Source organism: Capricornis sumatraensis, chromosome 14, assembly GCF_032405125.1.
Source record: "Capricornis sumatraensis isolate serow.1 chromosome 14, serow.2, whole genome shotgun sequence".
Taxonomy (NCBI): domain Eukaryota; kingdom Metazoa; phylum Chordata; class Mammalia; order Artiodactyla; family Bovidae; genus Capricornis; species Capricornis sumatraensis.
The window spans coordinates 49,898,952-49,926,206 of record NC_091082.1 but is presented as its reverse complement, the minus strand read 5'-3'; the positions used below and the strand labels follow the sequence as shown (position 1 = coordinate 49,926,206).

Here is a 27,255-nt window from a genome sequence, read left to right as displayed (position 1 = left end):
TGTATGGCTGAATCCCTTCGCTGTTCACTGGAAACTCTCACAACATTGTTAATTGGCAATGTTGTTGTGATGGCTTCCTTGGTGGCTCAGATGGTAAAGAGTCTGCCTGCAAAGCAGGAGACCCAGGTTCAAACTTTGGGTTGGGAAGATCTCCTGGAGAAGGGAATGGCTCCCCACCCCAGTATGCATGCCTAGAGAATCCCCATGGACAGAACAGCCTGGTGGGCTACAGTCCATGGGATCACAAAGAGTCAGACATGAGCAACTAACACTTTCACTTATGTTGTTCAGTCACTAAGTCGTGGCCAGCTCTTTTCAATCCCATGGACTGTAGCACACCAGGCTTCCCTATCTTTCACTCTCTCCTGGAGTTTGCTCAGATTCATGCCCATTGAGTTGGTGATGCTATCCAACCATCTCATTCTCTGTCTGCCCCCTTCTCCTTTTACCTTTGCTATATCCTAATACAAAATAAAAAGTTGTTTTTAAAAAAAGAATTGCTAGGAGATGGCTCCCTTGGAACTGTTAACCTACTCAGGGTTGGGATCACACAGCCAGCCAATGAGACAGTCAACCCATGCCAGTTACTGTAGGCTTGACTGGGTTCAGCCCTGTACTTGGGTCATGGTGCTCACATCACAGCCTGCACATCAAGACACTTATACATACTCTGAGTTGTGACAGCCTGCTTACTAGGGATGGTGTTTATAGCTGGCAGCACTGGGTAACAGGCTGAGTGGACATGGGCGGCCAGGACATGGGCCCAAGCACCTGGTGGAATCAGCTGTCTTGGCTTCCACCCAGGCACTGCACAGCTGAGCCCAGGTCAGGGCCCTGGCATTCCTGGGGCACTGCATGGGGGTGGGGGTGGGGCAGCGGGAGGTCAAGTCTGTCCCGTCCCTCCTGCAAGCTAAACAAAGCTGTTCCAGCACATGCATCCGCGAATGAGGACAATAAATGACACCCTTGACCCTCCTGTAGAGGAGATAGAGCTGTGGTCTTGGCCTCAAATACCAACAGCAAACGGGACCTCTAGGATAATTTGCATAAGCAGTAGCCCAGACCTTCCAAGCTGAAAGAAAATGAAGGTCCTGAATACATTTTAAGTGAAAAAGTGCCCAGATGTACAGGGACCATGAGCCCAGAAAGGTCACCCAGTTTCAGATCACAAGGAGGAAAAACTGGTTTTGCCAGAAGTAGCCACTGTCATATAGCCCACTTAAATCTACAACTGATAGGGAAACTCAGGACAGGGAAATCTGAAATGTTCCCTTGCATTCAGACCAATGTGTGTTTACAACTCAGTGGTAAAGCAGTACCGTTCAGCAGGTCAACTGTCTCAACCTCCTAAGGGTAGCTAGTTTATAAGAAGACAGGAGGGGGTGAATGGCCACCGTCCAAGGCGATGGGGCTGCCACAGGGCAGGAATTTGTTTCTGTCACTGATTAGCACTTGGAGTCATTTTTTAAGCATTGTGTGTAGCCAGGTAGACAGCTGTGGTTCTGAGTGTGAACGAATTTGGCCAGTACATGGTGTTACTTGGTTGAAAATGCTTATGGCAAGCTTCCTAAGGGCCACAAACAGCAGTGTACCTCCTTGAGCAAAAAGCCCTTCTGCTCCGCTTCTGCTCTTAAATCCTCTACCTCCAACCCCACCCAGTCCTGCCAGGTTGTCTTCCCAGAGCACAGGGCCCTTCATAGCCTCCACGGTTTGGGATCACCAAGCAGTTCCTGACTGACCCGTACCCCCCACCCCCCACCTCACGCTCCTCCCTGGTCCTTGAGCATCCAATCAATCTCCCCACAATTTCAAGCTTCAGTGAAATGGAGCTACAGATGTTCTCCAAATCCAAGGCTCTTGGCTCCATCCCTTGGCTCAGTGGTCCTGGACTTTCGGGTTCCAGGGACCCGTAAAATTTCAAAAAACTCACTGGGGCACTGATATCAGGTTGCCAACTTTTTTTTTTTTTTTGCAAAATAAGACACTTAGAAAAGACCTCTACTTGTATAGTTTACAGTCTCCATCTTATTAAAAAGCAAAATCAAGACTTCCTGGTGATCCAGTGGTTAAGACTCTGCATCTCTACTGCAGGGGGTACAACTTGATCTCTGGTTGGGGAAGTTCCACACACAGTGCAGTGTGGAAAAAACAAAACCAAAATGACAACAAAATCCAGACAAAATGAGCAAGGATAACTTCCAAATACAGGACAAGGAATCATTTTACCTCCATGAGAAATTTACTACATTGTCACCACTATTCATTTCACCTCTGAAAGGTGGTGAGCCCCCTAAACACGAGGCCCCCTGCCTTGCTTTCAGCACTTGGTCTTCAGACTTAAGCATGCACAAAAGAACCACCAGGAGAGTTCAGACTGGGTGAACCCACTCCCCCAGCCTGATAGGGCTGGTCTCAGGAGAACCTGGGGCTCTGCCCACTCTTTGAGTAAAGCTGGCAACAAGGTTCTCTGCACTTCTTACCTTATGAATCCTCCTCAGTAGAATATAATCTCTTTCTTTGGTTAAAAATTTTTTTCGGCTGGGCTACATGGCATGTGGAATTAGCTCCCCTGGGATCAAACCTATAGCCCCTTGCATTGGATATGTGGAATCTCTACCACTGGACTACCAGGCAAGTCCCATGAATATAATTTCTTTAAAAAATTCCCATCTCTCTTTTTTTTAACCAGGGATTGAACCAGGTCACAGCAGTGAAAGCCTGGTATTCTAACTACTAGACCACCAGAGAACTCCCTCATCTAGCTTTCATAGTGGAGACTCATTTTCTGGCAGATGACTGCCTCAGCGTCTTCTTACCAAATTCTGATTATAGCATTACAGGACCCTGGATTTTCAGCTGGGTTTTGGACTAGTGAGTTTCTCAGTATCCTTTGATGTGGTCATGTGGCTAAGTTCTGGCCAGTGGGGAGTGGAGGCTGGGCGCTGGTCTCCCCTCCTTCCAGCTGAACAGAGCAAGGATGTGGTGGGTGGCACGGGGGCAGTCACCAGGCCCAGGAGGTGGGAGTCCTGCGCTCAAGTTAAGGGCATAAAGCAAAAAGATGGCAGTCAGAGTCTGAGGACCACCAGTCACTGCACCAGCTCTGGGCTGACTGCATTTACAGAAAAGAAGTGAAGTCACTCGGTCGTGTCCAACTCTGCGACCCCATGAACCGTAGCCTGCCAGTCTCCTCCATCCATTGGCTTTTGCAGGCAAGAATACTGGAGTGGGTTGCCATTTCCATTCAGAGAAAGACACCTTTTGCTAAGCCAGGGGTAGTGTGGCTTTTCTGTCAGGTTCGAACTCAAGTCCTACCTTGCTCACACTCTGGCTGTCTGAGATCGCTCTCTGCAGCACAGCCATGTCTGGTCTGGCCTGGCAACCCCGCGGGGTCTCACACACAGTCAGCCCTCTCAACAACTCATGGGAAAGACTTCCAAGAAAATAGGTTCCTTGTTTAAATATTAGTTAAAAAAAATAATGGTATCATTCTGTGCTTTCTTGATAGCCTACCTAAGGACTAAAATCAAATGGAATTTTGAAGAATAATCAAGAGACTGGGTCACAAATTTATTCAAAAAGTTCAGTGTTATATTAAGCATAATACAAAAATGCTGGTCCCATGGTTAACCCGCCTGCCAACAGGGTACATGGGTTCCATCCCTGGTTCGGGAAGATCCCACATACCACGGGGCAAATAAGTCCACGTGCACACATACTGAAGCCCGTGTGGCCCTAGAGCCCGAGAGAAGCCAGCGTAAGGAGAAGCCTGCATATCACAGCTACAGAGTAGGCCCTGCTTGCTGCAACTAGAGAAAAGCTTGAGCTCAGAAATCAAAAAAAAAAGTACAAAGTGGAAACCTAAATGTTGAATGATGTGCATTAGCTAAAATGAATTTCAGGATGAGAAAGGTCTCATAATATAAATTTTAAAGGTGAAACACTATAGAAATATAAGGTCATCTGGAAGGTATTCACACGTAAGGTAAAAAGCCTTTCCATCAAAATAGTAAACATTCTCTCTGCGCTGCACGATTAAAGATGATTTAATTTTTCTCTTTCCATTTTTCCATGTTTTTCTCATTTCCTATAATAAACATGTTATTAGTTTTATAACGGGGAAAAAACAAAATGTAAAAAAAAAGAGAGAGAAAGGAATAGAGAAGAGACCAGGCTGTCGAGAAGCCCCAGTGGCTCCAAGCACCCACCAGTCCCTCTTCTCGAAGGTACTTTTCACCATCTGGCTTCATGTGCATGAGCAGGCGTGGACAAGTGCGTCCTCTCAGGATGGAGAGTCAGCTGGGCATTGTGGAGGCCTCCCTTTCCTGAGTCCTTGGGTGTCTCCTGCATTCCTCCTCAGGGGAAGTTCTGGATTTCTCCGGAAACCACGCTCCAAGGGCACACTTACCCCAGACCGCTTAAGAGGGTGACCTGGACAGGACGAGGTGTGTTCTTTCCACCCAGAGCTGGAGTGGCCGCAAAAGAAAAGTCAGGCACCCGCTTTCTTCCATCAAGAGTTATTTTTTAATGGTTTAAAAATGAGTCTGTACAAAACCAGCACTGCTATCTGGTGCTTCCAGTCCACCAGGGGATCCTGAGGCTGTCTTCCAACACTATCTCTTTGGCCAATTGTGCCTGAAACCTCTGTAGAGACAGTGTGAAAACAAAAGGGTTAGTTCTTGCAATCTGGCTGAATGGTGGCAGTCAGCCAGTTTATAAAACGTTGTGAGCCTTAATATTGCAGGACTGAGGGACAACGGTCTGTTTGGGGTCGAGGAGAACTGAGCTGGGCAGCAGAGTGCCCCCGGCACTCCAGGGAACAGGAGTGGAGGCAGCAGCAGCAGCACCCTGTGGCCGAGCGAGGGAGGGCTGGCCGAGCTGAGGATGCTCTCTCCTCCGCTGCCACGTCCTGGGAGTGCGTCCTCCGACTTCAGGGTCTGCTGCAAGGATTAGGGTTTCGGGCTTTTAACTAAAATACTCTTTTTTGGGCGATGCCATGTGGCTTGAGATGGAGAAGCCATCCCAAGGGATGGGGAACTCTCCATCCCGGGTTCTCCAACCAGGAATTGAACCCAGACTATCGGCAGCAAACGCACTGGACTGCCAGGGAGTTTCCTAAAATATTCTTGGACAACAATGACTATCCATATTTGCTTACTGATTTTTTTTCCCTCTTTCCTCAGAAAGGGGCTGACATAGGCAGATTTCAAACCTATTTGCTCTGGGATGACCCTAGGAGACCACGTGGTGATGGGAGAGGGCTGAGGGTGACTGGAGTCCTAGAAGGCCTGGTTACGACTGTGGTTTCCAGTGATCACCTCTCCTCCTCCCAGCTCAGTTTTCTGACCGACAAAGATCAGGATCAGGCCAGGAGATGTGCTCTGAGATTCTCTTTAGGTGAGGCCTCCCCGGGTTTCCTTGGCCACGATGGCGTCTTGGACGTACCTGTCTGACTTTCCAGTTGGAAAGGACATGCTTTTGCTTCCCATCGACTGTTTAACTTTTTTGGCTGCAATGCATTTCTGTAAAGACAAGAAACCATCTAGGCTGAGTGACGACCACAACCGCACAACGCACAGGAAAACATGCCTAGGCTCAGACGGCCCATCAGAGCCTCCAGTGCCAAGGGTGTGACTCTTGGTTTCCTCGCAACTGGACATTTCTGGGTGTTAGTGAAGGCAAGGCTGTACAGATGAGCCACTGAGGGAACAGCCAGGCTCTACACAGGCCTCGCTCGCCCTCCTCATGCCAGACGTCCAGTCACACTGCACTCTGGCTGGCAGCAACGCCCACGGGGGCAATGGTAGGCCTGCACTGGTATCACAGGGAGTGCTTCAGACTGCTGCTATAATTCCCAAGGCAGCAAACAGTAACACCCTGCAAAACCACATGCCCACTTTTAGAGACACTTTACAACATTATTTTTCTTGCTGAAATAGGTGATGGGTATTGTTTGTGCCTGGGAAGAAATGAGGCGAGGGAAAGCTATGCAGACAGAGAGGATTCTTAGATGGGCCAGTCTTGCCAGCAGTGGAGGGTCAACAACACACACCTCAAGCCCACTGGAATTCTCAGTCTGTTTCTTACCTTGCCTGACTGGGGCTGCTTGGTTGGGTCAAACTGGGAAGAAGGTTTGGATTTGCTGTTTCCTGCAAGGTAAGAGAAAAGAGAGGCCAGTGACCATGTGAGTTAATACACACCACAGACTCACTACCGGGCCAGGTGCACAAGATCCAGGCAGTGCGGGGTGTCAGCTCACTAGCCCTTCACAGACAGAAACTTCTGGCTTGCTGTCACCTCACCAATCATGTCCTAAGCAGCTAAGGGTGGCCCGGAGCCCAGGCTCATTTCTCATAGGCCTGTTCTCAGGTCAGGGGCCGGTGGCTAAAGCACTGGCCAGTTCACATCAAGGGAATCCCTCTGGTTTCTGTGAAGGGTGAAGCCACTGTCCGTAAACTGGGGCCAGAGGGGATGTTCTTGCAGAAAAGACGGCTGTGTCGCCAAGGAGGCTGCTCTGTCATCAGGAATGTCACTGCAGCCCTTTCAACAGACAGGCTCTCACAGGCTAAGGAGGCACAGAGCATTATCTTCTAGGTACCAGGCTGTCTCAACAAACCACATCTTTCCTCTATGTGTGTATGTCTGAGAAAATGTGTTTCTGGACACAACTTGTGAAGAAGGCTGGAGCTACAATTACTAACAGAATGGACACTATCTTGATGAACCACCAGAGTGGCTCCTGCAGCTCAGCCCTTGGGGCTGAGGCTGGTGGCTTTCTGCCCTGTCCCCATCATGTCCTTGCATTGCCCTCACAATTCCAGGTTGCCTGCCTGGCCTTGGGCGGAGCTTAATCTCCACTAAGGTTCTGCTCTTCCCTCCCTGCCACCTGCTTCCCCACATGGGACGTGGTCAGGTGGTCCCTGAGGGACATCCCCTCCGGCCTCACCAGCAAAAGCCTTGAAATCCGACTTGCTGTAGTCATAGGGCGTAAAGTCTTTTTCTGGCGGATCTGGGTCTTTTGGCTTCTTGGAAAGTTTGAGGCGTTTCTTCTCTTGCTTCTGTTCTGTCGTCCTCGGGTCACTCGTCGCCCGCTCTCTCTTCTTGGCAGCATTCTCCAGCTGTGGATTGGACAGACCTGTAAGAGGGAAGCACGGCCACGACCAGGGCAGGGGGCCACTCTGTGCGTGTGACCCCTGTGAGCACCCTGCGAGGCACACAATGCCTCCTGAGCTTTAAACACAGGCTTGGGGATGGAGAGAGGAGCGCTGGCGGTGGGGGGGCCGAGCTCCCAGCTGGAGGATGACATCAGGCCACTTGGAAAGGCCAGAGCTGAGCACTGCAGGGTGCTGGGGAGTCGGGGGGGGGGGGGGCGGGGCAGGGGGTGAAACAGCTCCCAGGTGGAGTAGGACACAGAGTGGGCTTGATGCCTCACTTCCTTCTACAGGCCAAAGGCATGTTTATCCCAAATGCAGCGGGAGAACCACCCCAGACGGACAGGGACGCCGACCTTCTGGGGTGGGGGGCGGGGGGCGGCCACGAGGCAGCACTACACTGGACCAGCACCCGGAAGACGCCTATAACCCAATGGTGAGGGTGAGCCCTCCTGACATTCCAGACAAACCGTGACCGCGACCAGAGAAAGCAGAAATGCAGGCACGTACTGCAGTCTGCTGGCGGACGGACATGGCCTGCTCTGCAGCGGCCCTGTACTCCTCTTGGGCCTGGTCCCGGGCAGCTGCAAGAGAGAACGGTCTGTGGTGGCAGCCGGGCCTCTGAGCCACACTGCTTGTGGCGTTACCCCTGCTGAGCGTGGCCACCCTGCCCCTCAGCCCCAACCCCCAGGGATGCCTGGAGGACCCTGCCTCGCGGCTCAGCCGTTTCTCTCCCCATCAACCAACCTCTGGGTCCATACCCCTGCCTGCTCCTCACCCAGCGGCCTCCGTGACTCCCCTGAGGACGCGGTGTCGGGAAATCAACCCTAACAGGTCAAGGACTGGAACCAAAACCTCCTCTGCCTCTAACCAGCACCCGTGCAGCCTCACTGCCCACACAGCCCCGCCTCCCAAGGTGCTCAGGACAAAGCCTTGTGTCCAGGACCACCTCACCCGATGCTGTCAGCCTCTCCACGCGGCATGCCAGGCTCTGACTTTCCACCACCTGCCCTGCCCCCATGACGTCCACACCAGTGTCCCCCTTCATCTGCACCCTGTGCTGCCTCCTGACTGGACTGCCCGCCCTGCCCTCTGCCCAGCAGCTGGTGAGGCCTCCACACCTAAGTCAGGGTATGGCCCTCCCCTGCTCAGAGCCCTCCATGGCTTCCAACTCACTTGGAGTGAAAGTCCCAACAACAGATCCCTGCCTGCTCTCTGTCCTACCCTCCACCCACCCCCTGCCCCCATCCCTTTGGCCTCCTGGGTCACTCTGAGCAGTACTGCAGGCTGTGGCCTTGGCCTTGCCGGGCCACCAATCTGAACACTCTCCCCTGATGGCTGCGGGTCTCAGCTCAATGTCACGTTCACTAGACCGCCTCGTGGACTACTGTACAGAAGCAGCCCATGCCCCGTCAGGCCCAGCCGGAGCACTTCCTTCCTCTCTCTTTGCATAAGTACCACTGCCCTGACAGCTCACACATCTCCGGCTGACTGTCTGCCACCCCTCGGCAGAAGGGAGGCCATGGAGGGGAGGGCTGGGGCTGCTCAGCTGTGCCTGGAGCTTTGCTCGAGTAGCTGGACAGAACAGTGAGCCAGGGCTGCTCTCAACCAAAGGCGCCAGCTGAGCTGACAAGACGGTAGGTGCTACACTACCTGTATGCTCCGCTGCCTTCTTCTTGGCAGTTTCTTTAGGTTCTCTTTGTACCTGTACCTGGCTTGCCAGCTTCCAACGGTTGCTGATCTATAAATGAAAACAAACACAACAAAAGATCTCCAAAACTCAGCTGCCTAGGATGATTCTTTTAATGAGGTGATGCAGAGCATGCTGACTGGTAGCTATAACACATTCTAGGTCCTAAGTCCCATTATCTAATGATCCTGTATCTAATGAGATGAGAAATAAGAGCTCATGCTGGCTTTATTTATAAAGTACTTATATTATTCCAGGCACTGGGTTGGATGCCTGCATATCCACCCATTCAGTCCCTTCTATGACCCTGAGGCACAGGTACTATTATCACCCCCACTTTACAGACAGGAAATAGGTTGGGAGAAGCTAAGTAACGTGTCCAAGGGGACATGGTTAATATACGGTAGAGATGGTGTTCAAGGCAGGACTCCTGCAGGTCTAATGTGCTTCTTTAAGACACATTTACCTGGGGCATGAGAACACATCTTGGTGACAGGAAACGGTTAGTCTGGCTGGCGGGGCAGGGGGGTGGGGGGGCACAGATGGCTGCCCCGACTAAGCCACAAGCGGGGGGAAGAGAAGAGACAGCAGAAACCTCACCTGACTCTCCATTTCTAAAAACAGCAGGCTTACCAACAGCAACAGGGCAGAGGCCCATCAGGGTTTCAGCCTGATTCTCTTTTCTGTTTTTTTTCGGCTGTGCCACATGGCACACAGGATCTTAGTTCCCTGATTAGGGATGGAACTCTCGTCCCTGCACTGGGAAGCGTGGAGTCTTAACCACTAGACTACCAGGGACGTCCCTTGGCCTGACTCTCTGGCCTAAAGAGAAGTGCAGGGGTGGGGTCGGGGGCAGAGGGAGCCAGGCCACCCATCTGATCAGAGCACCACCTCCGACAGGGAGGATGAGGGCTTTTAACAGACAATTAACATGCCAGCTCCCAGGAACATCTCATGGGGGTCCAAGGAACATGGATTCTTACTCTTACTTAAAATGCTGTTAAAACCACACAACATACAACAGAATGTTTCAAAATTTAAGCTGTCATCTTTAACAGCATTAAAGTAATATTCACAAATAGAAATGCATCAAGCTGTACATTTCATATCTGTATACTGTATACCTTGTAAATTAAACTCTAATTAAAAACAAAAACAAAAAACAAAGACCTGTTTCTTTAAAAAGTTCCCCAAAGCTTTCAAGAATCTGATTAAAGTCTGGCTCCTCTCTCTGGAAACAATGCTTATATATGAAGTGTTTCTTGCACTCATTTTCAGGGAGGTTCAAGGATGGGCTTGTTTAGAATAGAAACCTGGTTTAAGAAATTAAGAAGTCCTCTTTTCTTAGAAAGTTCATTCTTAGAAAGGGTGACGAATCCACTTACTTCATAGATTTTCGATGATGGATCAAACTTTGCTGACTGAGAAATGTGAGCCCGGTGTTCTACTGAAGGCAGAAACTGGAGAAATGGAAACCGTCATGTTAAATCCTGAGAAATAGAATCTGGACCCAGAATTCGGTGGCACTCAGATGTGAGTGTCTTGCTGGTTACATCTTAGGAGGCCTCAATGCAGAGTGTCAGCCTGGCTGCAGCTGCCTGGCCCTCAAGTGGGGTCCTCTTATTGACTTGGTCTCAGAAGACCTGACTCAGGGTCTCGACCCACTGCCAGGGATGACATCATGGTGGTGAGGCTTCTCTGGTCTCTGAAGTCTCTCGGTTCCTTTTTCAGGCAAAAGGCACCTACAGCTGCAGAAAGCTCTGCCTCTTGTCAGCCCTTAACATATGCAACCAGTACTTACCATCCGAAATGGATTTTCAAAGGACTCCATTATGTTCTGGGCTTTTTTCTGTGCAACTGTTAATGGACTTTTTTCATTTCCTTCAGCACTAGGTTCCTGCAGGGACAGAGAACAATGGCTTACAATCGTGACCATTTTATGATATTAGATGCCGGCAAGAGGAGTAACAGTAATAACGCCAACAGCTGACTTTTTAAAGTTATTTATTTATTGGCCATGCCACACGGCACATGGGATCTCAGTTCTCCAACCAGAGACTGAACCCGTGCCCCCTGCAGTGGAAGCGTGGAGTCTTAACCTTGGAGTGCCAGGGAAGTCCCAATACACACTCACTGAATTAATGAGTTCTCACCACACCCTTACAACCTACAAGGTACGTGGCGTTACTCTCACCATTGTACAGATGAGGAAACTGAGGCTGAGAGAGCTTAATTAAGTCTTCCAGAGCCTTACAGCTAATAGGGGCAGAATAAGGATGTAAGCCCAGATCTGGCTGACTGGAGAACCTGGGGTTGTAACCTGAAATTAGCTGAAAGTTAAAATCATACACCTTTATAGGTGACCAACAAAACTATGCAAGAGAATATCGCTCTCACCAGGGACATCTGCCTGTGCTAGCCCCTGGCCTTCTCTGTAGTCAGGTTTCCTGTGTACCAGGAACATGGATGCAGCCTCTGCTAGACAACACACAGTGCTTACACATCCACATAGCCACAAGTTCATGCTCACATCTTTAGCTGCCTAACCGCCTTGGTGAGTCAATGAACTCTGTGGCCAACTGCAGGCCTTAGACTTCTTTTTGCACTGGCTACTGAAACAACACTGACTATATGTGGTTAAGAGAAAAGAAAAGTTCACTCCCAGACAGTTACTACATCTTGCAGGAGGTACTTCACCTTCCTGGCTCTGGTGCCGCATCTGAGTATGATGGGAGAGTTGTGAATGGGATTGGACCACCCAGCCTCTTACCACCTGAATACGTGCTAAGAATGAAACCTGTCTTTATCCAGACAGTATTCTTGCTTCTCTTTCTCAGTTCCTTCTTTCCAGAAATTATAGTTTTTCCTTCTTACCACATCTGTTGCATTTCCGGGTGGCTCAGACGGTAAAGAATCCGTCTGCAATGCAGGAAACTCAGGTTTGATCCCCGGGTCAGGAAGACCCCCTGAAGAAGGGAATGGCCACCCACTCCAGTATTCTTGCCTGCAGAATTCCATGGACAGAGCCTGGTGGGCTACAGTCCATGGGGTCATAAAAAGTTGGACACAACTAAATGACTAACACTTTCATTTTCTTTCACATCTATTGTGCGCTGTATTCAGATTTTATGTGTGATTTCCTTTTTTCTCTGGTCATCTCAGTAACTATCCATCCTGACCAGCACATGCACCCTGGTCTTCCTTTTGCACAGAACCCAGAGCTCATGTCTGTGGTGGAAAGGAGAAGCATGCTGGGTGGGATCGACCAAGACAAGCTCTATCGTGTCCCAGGCCGGATTCCAGGAACAAGGTCCCCAAGTGGGCCACACTGGATGGAGTCTCTACTCAGCCTCCCTGGGAGCGGAGAACAAGTTCCTACCCACTTCCTGGTACTTGCACCTCCTGCTGCTCACTTAATCTAACGGGCCAGACTGGGGAGAAATGCTTTTTTCCTTCTTTTCATCCAAAACAGTCGTCAGGAAAGTACACTCAGCACACGCTATGAGTTCACTGGAAACACTGTTCTACCCCTTCTGGGAATCAGGATAAACTGGCCCTTGACTGACCTTGGATGAATGGGGAAGAAAGGCCCCTGTTTATATGTCCCTGGAGCTCCTGTCCGGCTCCCTGGGGGCACTTCCCCTGAGGATTTCCTCAGGCAGCACACACAACCCTCCACCACCCCTCGCAGACCTCATCAGGGCAGCAAACACCATCCGGCCAATGGGCTTCCCGCCCACCCCCACCGCCACTGGCTTCCACTTCCGGCAGACGGCCTCCTGTCTGATAAAGCCAGCACATCCCCCCAGTCTGGGTCACGTCCCGGATGGTGTCACTCACATTAAATAATGTGATGACAGCGGTAGCGACGAGACATCTGATGTCTGGCAGGGTCTCCTCGTCTTCTTGGGCAGAGAGGAGGCCCTCCTGCTTCTGCACCGGCACAGGCCCTACAGGGAGGGGAGTCAGCGCAGGCCAAGCCCACAGGGCGGCACACCAGGCAGCCCCACCCCCAGGACGTGCCAGGGGCCTCTTTGTTACCGTCGGTTGGGATGAGAAGGTAGCCATCTGACGGGGTATGGGAGCAGTCATGGGGGCCAAAGAGAACATTCTCCAATCTCTGTATCAAAAAGAAGGCAACAGGCCGGCGTGAAGGACCTGCAGGCGGGCAGCAGCTCTGTGACTAGATGACAGGCCCTGGTGTCTGTCAAGGAGGCTGGGTCTGTCCAGGCTGTGACTGGTTCCCCCTCCCTCCCTCTGAAAAAGCCACAACGAACATATCACGGTACCTCAGGGTTGGGCAGCGGCCCACTCTTCCTCACTCCCGCTGCGACTTCAGACTACAGAGTCAAAACAGGCAGAATGTCAGGAAAGTTCCCTAAATTTGATGACACACTCATTCTCTTTTTTTCCCTCAGTGCAGACGTGTCTCTTCACTAGACGGTGTTTCTCAAGAGCCCGAGACTTTCTCTCGTCCCTTCACCCCGTCTAGTGCCTGGCACTGTAATTACTTGTGCTCAGTAATTATTTGTTGGATGAAAGAATAAAACCCTTTATCACAGTGAGGCACAATACAGGATTCCAAAGAGCTTGAGAAAGATTTTTGTCTAGTCACTGGTGTTTTGCTCTTTACTGGGCAATGTATAGAGTCAAGAAAGAAATATGGGCGTGAAGACATTAAATGTGCTTATCCTCAGATTCTCTTCTTTTTTACCTCAAAGCGGCTGATTTCAAGTCGCCTGTGATCAATAATCTTTCAAAAAATTACAAACATGTTTTACACATGCTAATATTATTACTGAGACAAAACATTAAAAACGGTGCCAAATAAAACACAAATCGAAACATGCATATCTTTCTGAACACCCTCTCTCCCACCCCATAGCAAGGAATAAACGTTTGTATGGATTAAAAACAAAACAAAGCACACACACATGTAAACCTACACATAAGCTTGTGTAGACATACTGTAACATCTACACAAGAACACAGGTGTGTTGGTATGTATGGGTTTGTATTATGGGCTGGGCATCCTGCTTTCATCTAAATCTGCTTAAACTTTAGCATCTTCTTCACAGTTAGCTCTTTCTGAATCCCCTTCTCTCCGGGGTGCTCCTGTTTCTTATCACCTCGGCTTTCTTGTGTGGAGTGAGCGGTCCTTGACTCCACTTCCATTATCTTCAACTCTACTTGCCATTCAGAGAACACCTCTAAAGTACTTAGCATGGTGCTCAGAAAAGAACCGCAGCCACTGTCACCACCTGTTATAAAGTCCCATCAGTCTTTGCTTTTGAAGGTGTTTCCTGAACCTGTCTTTTCCCTTCCATTCCTGTGACTGACACACTCATCAGGGCTCTTATCATCTCACTTTGGACTACTGCCAGGCTTCCAAAATGCAGTCTCTGTGCTGAGATCCCCACCCCAGTTTATCCTGCAAGGCTGACTGCCTCAGGACAACAGCTAACCAGCCCATCATCAGACATCATGAGACATCACGGGCCCTTGGATTAATAAAGATAAGGTTGCAAAGAAAGAAGGATGAGGGTTTCCCTGGTGGCTCAGTGGTATAGAATCTGCCTGCCAATGTAGGAGACGTGGGTTTAACCCCTGGTCTGAGAAGACCCCACATGCTGTGGAGCAACGAAGTTCGTGTGCCGCAACTATGGAGCCTGTGCTCTAGAGCCCGGGAACTGCAACTTCTGAGCCCAAGTTCTGCAACTACTGAAGCCTGCGCGCCTTAGAGCCTGTGCTTGGCAGCAAGAGAAGCCACTGCAATGAGAAGCCTGCATGCTGCAATGATGATTAGCTCCTATTTGCCGCAAATACAGCAACGATGCTCCAGCACAGCCAAAAATAAATAAATACATTTTTTTAAAAAAGGATGAACTTTAGCTTTTGACTATCATAAAGACACACCCACTGGATTTCCTAAATCCTATTATTTCCTCCAGCTTTTTTTTCTGAATGGAGACCAACTCACGTGTGAAGGAGATTATACGGAGCAAGATGCCAGCAGACAGAGCTGAGAAATCTGTGGAGTTGGGGAGCTTCTTACCTTGAGCAGAGGCATCTCTCGCGCCTGCTGAATCAGAAGGTGCATTTCGTTAATCTGCTGCCGTACGAGAGGAGGCACGGGGTTACAGCAAGCGATGATGCCCTGGGGTTCCCTGAAGGAAGAGAACACATTCAACATTGCCCAGAAGCTCGGCCCACAAAGGCTACAGGAAAGAACAACAACTCGGTGAAGCCAGAGTGTAGGTGCTCAGGTGAGAACTGAGGGAACACGGTCTGTCAGGGTGGCCCCGCTGGCTGTTCCAGGACGTGTTCTCTGCTGCACTCGGCCCTGAGCAGACGCCTCCTGCTGCTGCCTGCTGCTCTCAGGGCGGGCTGGAACGCAGCCCCACAGCTCTGCTCACCTGCAGCCCTGCAAGGAGGTGCCAGGTGATGCTGAGCTTTGATTCTCTGCTTATACTCCAATTAACATCATAAGACATCTAAAACCATGAGACACCTTAATCCAGAAGGAGGTACAGATCAAAGAGTCTGAGACATTTTCTCTCCTTTAAAGTGGATGCTCCAGGCTCAGAGACTTACACGCTGAGGCTGCTGTTAAGTCACTCAGTTGTGTCCAACTCTTTTGTGACCCCCATGGACTGTAGCCCACCAGGCTCCTCTGTCCATGGGATTTTCCAGGCAAGAATACTGGAGTGGGTTGCCATTTCCTCCTCCAGGGGATCTTCCCCACCCAGGGATCGAACCCATGTCTCCTGCATTGGCAAGCGGATTCTTTACCGCTGAGACACCTGGGAAGCCCAGAGACTTACACGGGAGTCCATATAAGGGATAAACATGGAAATAGCTCCAGTTCAGAAGCTCTGCTTCCTAAATGGCAGTGCACGGGCAGAGATTCTGCATTCCTTGGACTTGCTAACTTCCTCAGAGCACTAATCTGCTCTGAGTAAACAGCCCTGAGGTAACAACAATCAGGGAAGCTGGGTCTGAAAGACAGCACTTTCTCTACTGAGGAAGTCGGAGCACATTAATCAGTCCTCACTCACTTGGGCAGCTCCTCAGCTATCTTTAGCATCATGTGGTTTGGCAGGACGTATCTGGAATAAAACACACAACAGGATCCCATTAAATTCTGCCGACAAGCTCCATGATGTGCTGTAACCCTGGGAAAACATAATCAACTTTCATGGTGAAAAGAGTTGAAAAAGCCCATTATTTCCTTGTCACCACACCTAGCAAGAATGAAAGGGATTGAAAGTCCTTACCCGTAACTCTCATCTTCCCGACGAGCTGTTTTATCCCTCCAGGCAAACAGCAGCTGAAAGGCCGTCAACTGCTGTGTGTTCAGATGCTTCTTCTGCTTCCTATAGAGTTCCAGGTAAGATTCATCTGTGAAGATGGGTTTGATGAATTTCTGCAAAATATTAAAGAATGCTCAAGATAAGTGGGAATCAGTACTGTGCCCTGGGCTCTTCAGGACACTGGGCTCTTTCATGAACGTAAACCGCAAGGCAGACGTGCACCGCCACAACCACTGAGCCCGTGTGCCTAGAGTCCATGCTCTGCAACGAGAAGCCACTGCAGCGAGGAGCCCACAAACCCCAGCTAGAGAGTTGGCCCCACTTACACAACTAGAGAAAGCCCGTGTGTAGCAACAAAGACCTAGTGCAGCCAAAATAAATTAACTCATTAAAAAAGTTTTTAAAAATAAATAAAAGAGCAAAGCAGAGCACGGGGACCCGAGTGGAACCTGGGCCCGGGCTGTACCTTGAGGCAGATGTCGCGACTGCGCTGCCACACCACCTGCAGCTGTGTGGGCTGCTCGTTGCCGCGCTCCCACAGCTCCAGCCGCATCTTATCATAGATGTACAGCAGGTAATGAGTGTCATCTCGGGCATAGCTCAGCATTTCCTCAGGCAGAGGTCTAGGATTGCAACAGAGAACGCTGTTTCACTGGTGTCCCCTGAGGTGGCAATTTGACTCGTCTACCCTGTGGGTTCCTGCTGAAGTCCAAGAGTCTCCCCTGGCCAATACTACAGCCCCACCAGATTCTCAGGCATCCTCATGGGACAAGCCGCTCTTTCCACAACTGGGCAGAAGGGGCAGCAGGGCAACGATGTGGTTAAAAATCAGGGCCCTGCCTTGGATGTGAATCTTATCCCACTGCATGGCATGTGGCAATGGTCAGGTAAAAGGAAGTGGTTTTCAGCTTTTATCAATTCTCATCTTATAGTTCTTTACTAAATTCTCTTGAGAAATTCTGGCATGAGATGTGCAAAAGAGTTTAGTGCTTTTGCATACAACAGCTACAGCCTCAGAGAGGAAGCCAGCCATCTGAAAATTACCAAGGGGAGCAAGAATCCCACGAAGTGTGGCAAGACACCGTAACAGCCTTAGATTATAGTAAATGCTATAAATTACTATACTATAAATATTATATTTATACAGTATATATTTACTATGTGCTCTATTTATTATACTGTAAATTACTATACAGTAATTACTCCACTATAAATTACTTAGGTTACAGTAAATACTGATTACAAGGCTAAGTCACCTTTGTTCTTAGAATTCTCTCACACTTATGGGAGACCATTTCATACACATGTACCAGGGAGACGTGGGTTACAAACAAGAGACTGCCATGGACAAATGCTGACATGGCATGGCAATTTCAACTATTTCCATGAAGCATGATGCACTATTTATCTAAGACAGTAATTCCTGACTTTTTCAAATATGAAACATTCTTTTTACTTTAATTTTTCTTATAATTTATGCTCAAGTACAAGCTAATTTCCTCCTCAATAAATATGAAGCATTTTTTAAAATGAAATTTACTTCCATTTTAGAAGTTTTAAATATTTCACATCACAAAACTAAACTGAAATTTATTAACACTCTCCTTTATGCAACATAATCAGTCCAACATAAACTCTATATTATTTTAAAACTTCCAGCTGTCCTTATGCCACTAAAAACAAACGGAGAAAAGCCCAATGACTTTCAACTCAAGATCCAAATGGGGTACCTCCCTGGTGGTCTAGTCAGTAAGAATCCGCCTGCCAGTGCAGGGGACAGGTGTTCAACTCCTGGTCTGGGAACTAAGCCCACGCACCACAACTACGGAGCCCACCCACCCTTGAGGCTGGGGTCCGCAACAAGAGAAGTCACTGTAATGAGAAGCCCAAGCGCTACAATAAAGAGTGGGCCCTGCTTGCAACAATGAAGACCCAGTGCAGCCACAAATAAACTTAAAAAAAAAAGAAAGAGAGATCCAAATGGTGTTACAGCCTGTGCGCAGGTCTCCACAGTGGGGTTAACAACCACTCAGGCCTCCCTCTGTCAGCCCTGTTTCCTCATCAAGAACAAACTGACCGTATCCGCCAGTCAGCCAGCTGGTACTGCTTGTTTGACTCCACGCTGCAGTAGAGCTTCAGCAGGTGGTCCAGGGAGTGCCTGCCCAGGTTAAGAAGGCGAGCTGCCTGGTGGGTATCAAACATGTTCACCACGTACAACCCAAAGTCCTTCTGGAGCCATTCTATGTCTGAATCAGCACCATGGAAGACCTGAAAATAAAACCAAAGCCATGCGGTACAGAGGCACAGGGCCGTTTATGCTCTGAAATGAACTCTGTCCCTAGGTTATTAGGACACTGGAATGGAAGCCAGGATAAAGATAAAGATGGTTCAGTTTTACATGCTTCTTTTAGTTTGGGCCACAGTCCTCTACAATCCTAATTGCATGCTTGTAAGTGCTAACAGCTGATGACTAAGAAAGCCACATTGCTAGCTTTAAGGACAGCTTGAAGTCCAACAATCTTGAGATCAAGGACTCACTGCAGTATTCATTAAAGTGCTTTAACATTTTTCTGGGTAGTGAGCTAAGTCTTAGCTGTTCTAACAGAGGGTTAGAAACAAAAGCGTGTGGTACCCTACTGGTGTTAGTCGCTCAGTATCCAACTCTTTGCGACCCCATGGACTATAGCCCATCAGGCTCCTCTGTCCATGGGATTCTCCAGGCAAGAATGCTGGAGTGGGTTGCCCTTTCCTTCTCCAGGGCATCTTCCGGACCCAAGGATCAAACTCGGGTCTCCTGCATTGCAGGCAGATTCTTTATCGTCTGTGCCACCAGGGAAGCCCACCCGAGTGGAGGAAGTTACAATTTTTTCTCTCAGCTTTACTGGGGCTATGCCAAAACGACGACAATACTAAATTGAGAAGCACTTAAATCCTGTGCTCACATGTAACAGTGGGAAAAGGCTGGCTAACCTTAACAATAGCTGGGTCTGTGAGGCTCTCATTGAGAATATACATGTCGCTGCGAAGCTCCAGAGTGTCAACGATGAAGTCTTCTGTCCGGGTGGAAACCTGCATCAGGCAGGTGAGCCCCAGGAAGCTCCTGTAAGAGTGGTGCTAAAATACACAGAAAGAGGGGGGAACAGCGAGAAAAGGATTTTTATCAGGCTTACAGTTAAATTGATTTTGAAAAATCAGTAATAAATAAAGTAATGTGATTGTTACCAAAAAACAGGTTTAAATTAGTACTAATTTCATACTTCTTGAATAGGTGAACTCACAGAAAATGTAAACACTTCCATCTAGGTCATTAATAAATTACCTCCAGGTCTACAGCAAATTCTTGACACTTCAGGAGCTTTTCATTGAGTTCCACTAGTTCATCCAGTGTGGACACGAAGTGGCAGGGTGTCTCTCCTATAGGTCTGTATAACTGCATCACAAAAGTATAGGGAGAAGGAGAAGACTATGAACCATCGTCTTTCCCTAAAGGAAAAAGTGAATTATGAGTCCAAGAAATGATCCGAAGTCACACCCTTCTATTTGGGTAGCCAGAAAATTCATTCGGCTTTCCATAACATCTTACAGGAAAACTCAAACGAATTTTTGGCCACCCCAATACTATAAAAGCAACTAAGGAAAGCCAAAACTGCATCCAGTCATCGATGTACCTGATTCTTCCTGGGATACTTGGGAACCACCCATCAGCCAAGATCGGCACTCACCTGAGGCTCTGGCTTTTGAAGGACTGAGTCTGGTGGCGTAAAGTGATCTAGTTCATATAGATAAGGATGCGCAAACCTGAATCAGTAAAATGAAAAGGTACAAACAATAAATGCTGGAGAGGTGTGGAGAAAAGGCAGCCCTCTTGCACTGCTGGTGAGCATGTAAACTGATACAGCCACTATGGCAAACAACATGGGGCTTCCTTAAAAAACTGAAAATAGAACTACCGTATGACCCAGCAATTCCATTACCAGGGGTATGCCCTGAGAAAACCGTAACTCAGAAAGACACACACGATGGGCACTGCAGCGCTATTTACAACAACTAGGACACAGAAGCAGCCTAAATGTCTATTGATGGACGGATGAAGAGGACGCCGCATATATACACAATGGAATACTAGACAGCAAGGAACAAGACTGGGTCATTTACAGAGAAGTGGATGGACCTAGAGTCTGTCAGAGTGAAGTCAAGTCAGAAAGAGAAAAACAAGTATTGTGTATTAGCACACATATATGGAATCTACAAAAACTGTACTGATGAGCCTATCTGCAGGGCAGGAAGAAAGATGCAGATGTTGAGAATGGACCTGTGGACACGGTGGGGGAGAAGAAGGTGGGACAAACGAACAGAGTGGCCCTGACATACATCCACTACCGTGAGCAGAACGGCCAGTTGGCAGGGAGCTGCCATGCAGCACGGGGAGCTCAGCCTGCGGCTGTGACGACCTAGTGGGGTGGGATCGTGAAGGGGTGGTGGGAGGGAGGCTCAACAAGGTGGGAGGATGCATTGTACATATAGGTGATTCTTTTCGTTTACAGCAGAAACACAACGCTGTAAAGCAATTACACTACAATGAAAAACAAAAAAATCTTTGTGATTAACTCCATGATTCAAGGGAGAACAACCGTTTTAATCCAGTTTGTTAAAACAGACAAGAAAAGACCATTGTGAAAATTTTTTAAAAAGCATCATTGCTTCAATGATGATTCAAGTGCATCGAAAAAAAAAAAAAATTAGGTGCAACTTGTTCATCCTTAAAAGTATAACAATTAAAAATCTATTCATTTATAAAGATTTGAGCACTAATTGGAAAAACACTGTATAGCTGCTGCTGCAGATGATACAGAAAGGTGAAATATATAATTTTTTGTGATCTGGAATAACGGATCTGTGCGGTGAGAGAGGATGGGGCAAACACCTCAGTTGTCATATACTAAATGATGCATTTTCTTCAGTTCTGCTATCAGACTCTGGCATAAGAATCTTGTCTTTTTTGGGTTCCTTGAGGGCAGGGCCCTCTTTCAGTACCTTTATTTCTCCAGCACTTGACTGGAGGCCTCACAGTACAGAGCTGGGGCTGAGGCATCAATGCCCAGACACTCTGGCTACGTGTGAGAAAAGGACCAACACTGACAAAGTTCCCTTCATCTTTTTTCTTTACGCTGAAGGCAAAGTCCTACTGTCTGTTTATAGCAAAGTTTTTCCAAGTTGCTTATACTGCCAAGGAGAAGGTCTTTTCTGTGCTAAGTTTACAGCTTACTTACCTGTATGAGACCCCACCTGACAAGAGAGGCAGAGTGGTACAAAGGAAAGAAAATTTTAAGAAAACTTGGGTGTTCTAGTTCTAGTTCTAGTGGGAAGTTAGCATCTCAAGTTTGGTTCTTACATCTGTACAATGGGGATGAGAGCAACTGGCAGCTCTTAGGACTGTGTGAGGGCCATGTGAATGATGCCTGTGTGAGGCCCTCTGTGAACACAAGCAGGAGGTCAGCTGGTAAGATTCACCTCAGGATGAGGGGAAGAGTCACCCACTCCTCAGGTTCTGCTCTCATTCACACATTTTACAAAAGTGACGCAGAGCGAAGACACACGGCAGTCAAGACTCACAACAGGACAGACAGGTGAACACTCACATGTCCTGCTCCACCTGCTGGGTTCTCTGCTGATGGATTAAATCCGCGAGGGCAGGGGGGACATCCAAGTCCTCAGGGCGGTCCTGCGGGCGTTCCCGCCTTTCTTTGGAGAGTGCTGGAGACCCAAGCAGCGACAAAGACAGGTTTACGCTTTGTCTAGTTACCGAGGGTTAACTGGCTCCCTCTGAATTTGAAGAAAGGAAGACGGGAGGGAGACCTCTCTCCCTTCACTTCTGTTGTTGGGCAAAGTTGGCACCACTTACCCTGAGGGAGGGGTTTCTGAGCATTGGGCTTAATGAAGATTTTGGGAAGAAATGGTGTGTTAGAGTTGTCGATCTTCTCTCGGAACTTAAGCTGAGGTCGGATGATGTTTTTTGCATGAAGCAGCCGGAAAGTTTCAGATTTTGTTTTTTTGCTATATTCTCCTGCCTATGATCAACAAATACAAATACTTTATAACACAGCAACTTGAAAACTTAGAAAACTAAATTCCATTTTACGCCAACGGCCACTCATTAAAGAATGTACGTGTGACACTGGGGATGGGGTGGGGGCTGCAAAGTCGACTAGAGGGTGGAATTAGGTTGTGTCTGTTTATGAGAACAAGTTAGGCAGTGGCCAGTTCTGTGTTCAATAAATTAGAACAGAAATGCAAATGAGAAAGGGTAAAGGCCCTAAGGTTGGTATCAGATACTCCAGTGCCTCTGAAAAGCAGCCCTCACCTTCCGGTTCCAGCTGGACACTATGGTTTTGGGGACCTGTAACCCTGCAGGGAGGACAGGTTGTTGATTCTTATTCACGCCTGATGCTTCGTCCAGTAAAATGCCCTAAGAGTGTAAGAGGTATTAGTTTAGTATCTTCCTTTAAGGGTTAACAGAGTTAATTACCTAAAATTTTACAAAACATAGCCAGAGAATTACGTGCAAGAGTACACATTTTTAAGAGCAAATAACTGTAGGAGATGTGATCTGAAAGTCAACCCAAGTAATTAAAGCATTATTTTCTCAAAGGTAGGGCAGTGATCAGGCACTCCCAACCCTTGACTGACTCTCTTCACAGTTCTGATTTGGGTTGAAAATTCAAAAGTGACTTAACAGGATGATGTGGCCTATCACCCTAGACTGCATTAAAGACAGAGGAATGGTAATCAGAGTGAGAATGAAGGCTGTCCTCATCTATCCATATTTTGTACAGTAGCACCAGATGTGGGGTCTCAGTTTGGGCACTATCACCAGTGGTGCACCTAGCTGACAAATAGTAGGACTTGAAATCAAAAAATCTGAGGAAACCACTGAAAGACCCGTGGCCATTTAGACCATGAAGAGATGACTTCATGGGACAGGAGAGCATGATTTAAATATCCACAGGACTGTCACATGGCTGAGCATTAGCTGTGTTTTGGACAATCTGTGTATTTCTGTAAGGAATATTCTGCCGCAGAACTAGGCAGAAGACGACGGTTGGCTAGCTATCGCAATGAGCCACATCTCCCTCTAATCACGGAAGCCAGGGTATTTAGAAGACTGAATGTGTGTGTGCTCAGTCGTGTCCAGCTCTTTGGAACTCCATGGACTGTAGCCCACCAGGCGCCTCTGTCCATGGGATTTCCCAGGCAAGAATACTGGAGTGGGGTGCCACTTCCTCCCCCAGGGGACCTTCCCGACCCAGGGAGTGAATACAAGTCTCTTGTTTGTGTCTCCTGCATTGGCATGCAGATTCTTTACCACTAGTGCCACCTGGGAAACCTAGTAAAAATGGATTAAATGTTGGTTGTGCCCTGCATCCAGAGGCCTCCTCTCCTGCAACAAAATGGAACTGGCAAATCTGGAGGGTAGATTTATGATACAGGCACTTTAAAAACAGGCATCCCCAGGGGAAGTAATATTCTGAAGTGATGTAGCTGAAGACAACTGTGTTATTTTTGGGGAAAAGAAGCCAACTATCAGAGGAAGGGAATATTGTTATGGGCAAGAGATGCTAAACTTCCTTTCTTTTCATTTCCTGAAGTGCCTGGGTTTTCTTTCATTATTTAATAATACAAAGGCTCTTCATTTGTTAGTTACCTTAACAGTGAGGTGAAATACTCACCACTCTTTCCAGAATAACATCATTGGTGTCGACCAGCAGATCAAACTTGTCCTCCAGCTCGGTCACTTTACTCCGGTCCTTAATGTTGCTTCGGCACCCGTGGTACTGCATCACCCTACTCATGCTGGGAAGGACCGGAAAACCCAAATCAGTCAGTATGCTTTTGTTTGCTTGTTTACTAATCTGGCAGAAAGCTCCCAAGGCTTAGCTCAGATTATTCCCAACACTTTCTATAACAAAATATTTATTTATTTGGCTGTGCTGAGTCTTAGTTGCAGTATGTATACTCTTAGTTATGGCATGTGGGATCTGGTTCCCTGACCAGGGATCGAACCTGGGCCCCCCTGCAGTGGGAGGGCAGAGTCTTAGCCACTGGACCTCCAGGGAAGTCCTCCCTAATACTTTTGGATCAAACTAACAAAACCTGCACCCTTATAGCAAAAAACACTGCTAGTTGTATGGCATTGGGCAATTCACTAAATCTCACAAAGACTTATTTTCTTCATTCGTTATTTGAAGGGGTGGAAGAAATTATCCCAAGGCTTTGTTTAATTTCTAAAAAAATATACAACACTATGTAAACGAGGTACTCTGCATTCACTGTTTTAACATGAAATCTAAAACAGATTCTCTAATTCTGTCATGCAACAGTTCAACAAAACCAGTGTCTGTGTAATGTCTGTCCCAATACACTTATTAGAAAGCCATTACTAAAAAATAAAATAGATTAAAAAAAAAAAAAAGAAAGCTAAAGCTTGTGACTCCACAGGTTGTGTGAGAGAATCTTGGATCTAGGTTTTCAAGTCCCATATTAATTTAAAAAGATTCACTGTCTATAGCTGCAATAGTCAACATATATATTTTTAAAGTTAAACTCAAAATTTACCAACATTCCCTAATCAAAATCCATTGTCATTTTTGCATTTTATAGCTCCAAAGCACAGAAAATTATGGTAAGAAAAAAATACAAATCTCAGGAAAAATCATCACTTCTTCATAGTCATTTCTTTCAACATGAGAAAAGAATATCTAGTACTTACCACTGAAGCAACCTGTCTCCCTGTGTTTCACAAAATGCCTGGAAGCCAGGAAAACTTCGGTAAAAATCATACTCATCACCAAACTGTGGTAGGCCCCCAGACGCCTTGGTGACTGCCACCACTGCCCCAAGAGCGAACTGTCAAAACCAGAAAAACAAGCATGTTCTAGGCATGGGTCACCATTCATTCAGCAGCTCATTTTTTCCCCAAGATCTACCATATATAAGGAACTGTCCTAGATGATGAAGATACCCAGTCTCCCTGCAGCATTTAGTGCTGATTTTACCCCGACCCCTATCATACAAGAATGAATGTGAAAACGAGCTTTGGAGCTTACATTCTTGGGAGAATGGGTACAGAAATAACAAATACATATAATAAGTCTAAGATTCAGAACAGCCTGGTACTATGACCTTAGGCAGTATTTATTTGAACCTTAGTTTCTGAATTTGATAAACAAGTGTAAGGGAGTTCCCTGGTGGTCCAATGGTTGATACTCCGTGCTTCCACAGATAGGGGCATGGATCAGTCCCTGGTTGGGGAACTAAGATCCCACAAGCCACATGGCTCAGCTAAGTAATAATAATAATAATAGATACAAACAATATAAGAATATTCTAGATCTTTCATAGGACTGATTTAGAATGGTTACTATCCACAGCTGGACTTGTGCTTATGGCTCAGCTGCTGCCAAGGATGTCTCTATTTCAATTTCTGTGTGGGAAAGAGAAAAACCTGAAGTGGCTCTCATGGGCAAATGATGGTTGGTCACATGAAAGCCAGATGACATCACTGTAAGCTGTGTTATACATGTTTTCCAAGAAAAAAGAGAGAGAATGGGAACTTGAATCATGGTGGCATTCTTGGTAGCACAGAACCACCCAATCAGGACCATGGCTAGTGGCCCAGGAATTAATCAGAAACAAATAAATGAATTTGTGGTAGAGATAAATTAGACAAAATGCAAGAGGAGTTTTTGGGAATCTGTAGTGCTAACTTACAAGCTATTTTATTTTATTTTTCTTTATTTCCGTTATTTATTATTACTACAAGCTATTTTAGTTTCATGGTCTTGTAAGAGCTATGCATGAAATGTTTAATTCCAGATTTGTTTGCTCATATTTAAGCACCATTAGACAAATAATCCAAATGAACTCTAAGGAAGGAGGCACTGATCAATGTTCTATGGCATCTGCAGGAGGGACACTCGGTGGCAGCTCTACATTAAACCCAGGGTTTAGGATTATGTAGGGCTGGACCTGGGAGAGAGGGAAGAAGGGCCATCCCCGCCGCGGGAGGGGAGGACAGCAAGTATGGGCAGCTTGAAGCAGCCGAGCCCCTCTGGAGAGCTGTTTGAATGGCTCAGGCCTGGGCGGGTCGGGGTCGCGAGGGCTGGGGGCTTCAGGGTGACCAGGAATCCCTTCCTATGACGTGGCGACAGCTCTCCATGCTCGGGACTGCAAGGGTTCAAACGGGAGATCCAGGACCCTGGGGAGTGGGGAGTCCCCCAGTGTCAGCGAGCGAAGCCCCATCCCCAGAGGGTGAAGAGGCAGACTGTGCCGGGAGAGGGCACAAGCCCCTTTACCCTCTCCCGGGGCTCGGCTGCATCGTGCACGCGGCCGGGTGGGCGGCCGCCCAGAGGGTCCGGGCCTGCTTCTGGTCAGCCGCGGGCGGCTCCCGATGCCCCCGAGGCCTCACGAACTCACCTTCACGAAGCTGTCTGCGTCCGGGAAGCCCGGCAGCACCATCTCCCCGTCAGACTTGACCGCGCTCGTGGCCGACTGGGCCTTGGACTCTCGGGCACTGGGAGGCGCCATTTTTCCGGCTGGCGCGGCTCTTCTCGCGAGAGTGCTCCGGCCAGCGCGACGTGCGGGCACTGCGCATGTGCGCAGGCACTTCTTGCTGGGAGCGAGCTGAGAAGTTTGAGTTGGGGCGGAATCATCCTGAGAACCCGGCACCAGCCGCGCCCCCCACCCCGCCCCCACCCAGGGAGGTTGAATTTTTCTTTAACCTCGTATTATTTCATGCCAACAACCCCGTGCTTTACGATGAGACGCAGAGGACCCAGTAATTCTCAGATTTAAAGCCAGCTCTTCCTAGGCTCTGGTTTCGTGTCCCCCTGACCCATTTGATTTGACTCCTGCAATTCTCCCTGTCTGGTATCTTCCCTCGTTGCTGGTTCTTCCGTAACAGACTACCAGTATGCTGGCATCTCTCCCAAATGAAAGGCAAGACAGAAAACGCCACTCCACCCAACACCTTCCAGCCACCGCAACATTTCTTTTGCACTTCATAGGTAAGCTACTGGAAAAGGCGTCTGTTACCTCCAGCGCTCTG

At 48.0% G+C, this 27,255-nt stretch overlaps 1 protein-coding gene across 3 annotated transcripts; it reads right to left on the bottom strand.

Annotated features, from left to right (window-relative positions):
• Positions 1-4,443: 4,443 nt before the first annotated feature.
• Positions 4,444-26,737, bottom strand: EXOSC10 (exosome component 10). Of its 3 annotated transcripts, XM_068985849.1 has the most exons (25): positions 26,625-26,737; positions 24,919-25,055; positions 23,879-24,002; positions 22,513-22,617; positions 22,054-22,219; positions 21,791-21,905; positions 19,874-19,949; positions 19,471-19,581; positions 19,122-19,265; positions 18,229-18,419; positions 16,618-16,774; positions 16,116-16,264; positions 15,897-15,947; positions 14,894-15,005; positions 13,128-13,178; positions 12,880-12,958; positions 12,679-12,788; positions 10,640-10,735; positions 10,224-10,298; positions 8,802-8,889; positions 7,659-7,732; positions 6,944-7,115; positions 6,085-6,146; positions 5,443-5,519; positions 4,444-4,641 (listed from the first exon to the last, which is right to left on the bottom strand). In XM_068985849.1, the coding sequence occupies exons 1-25, from the start codon at positions 26,733-26,735 to the stop codon at positions 4,611-4,613; spliced, it is 2,664 nt and encodes an 887-aa protein (XP_068841950.1). In that variant the 5' UTR covers positions 26,736-26,737; the 3' UTR covers positions 4,444-4,610. The 3 variants fall into 3 exon arrangements, with proteins under 3 accessions (XP_068841950.1, XP_068841951.1, XP_068841952.1); XM_068985850.1 differs by lacking the exon at positions 10,224-10,298; XM_068985851.1 differs by lacking the exon at positions 24,919-25,055 and having other exon boundaries at positions 26,625-26,732.
• Between the last annotated feature and the right edge of the window lie 518 nt (positions 26,738-27,255).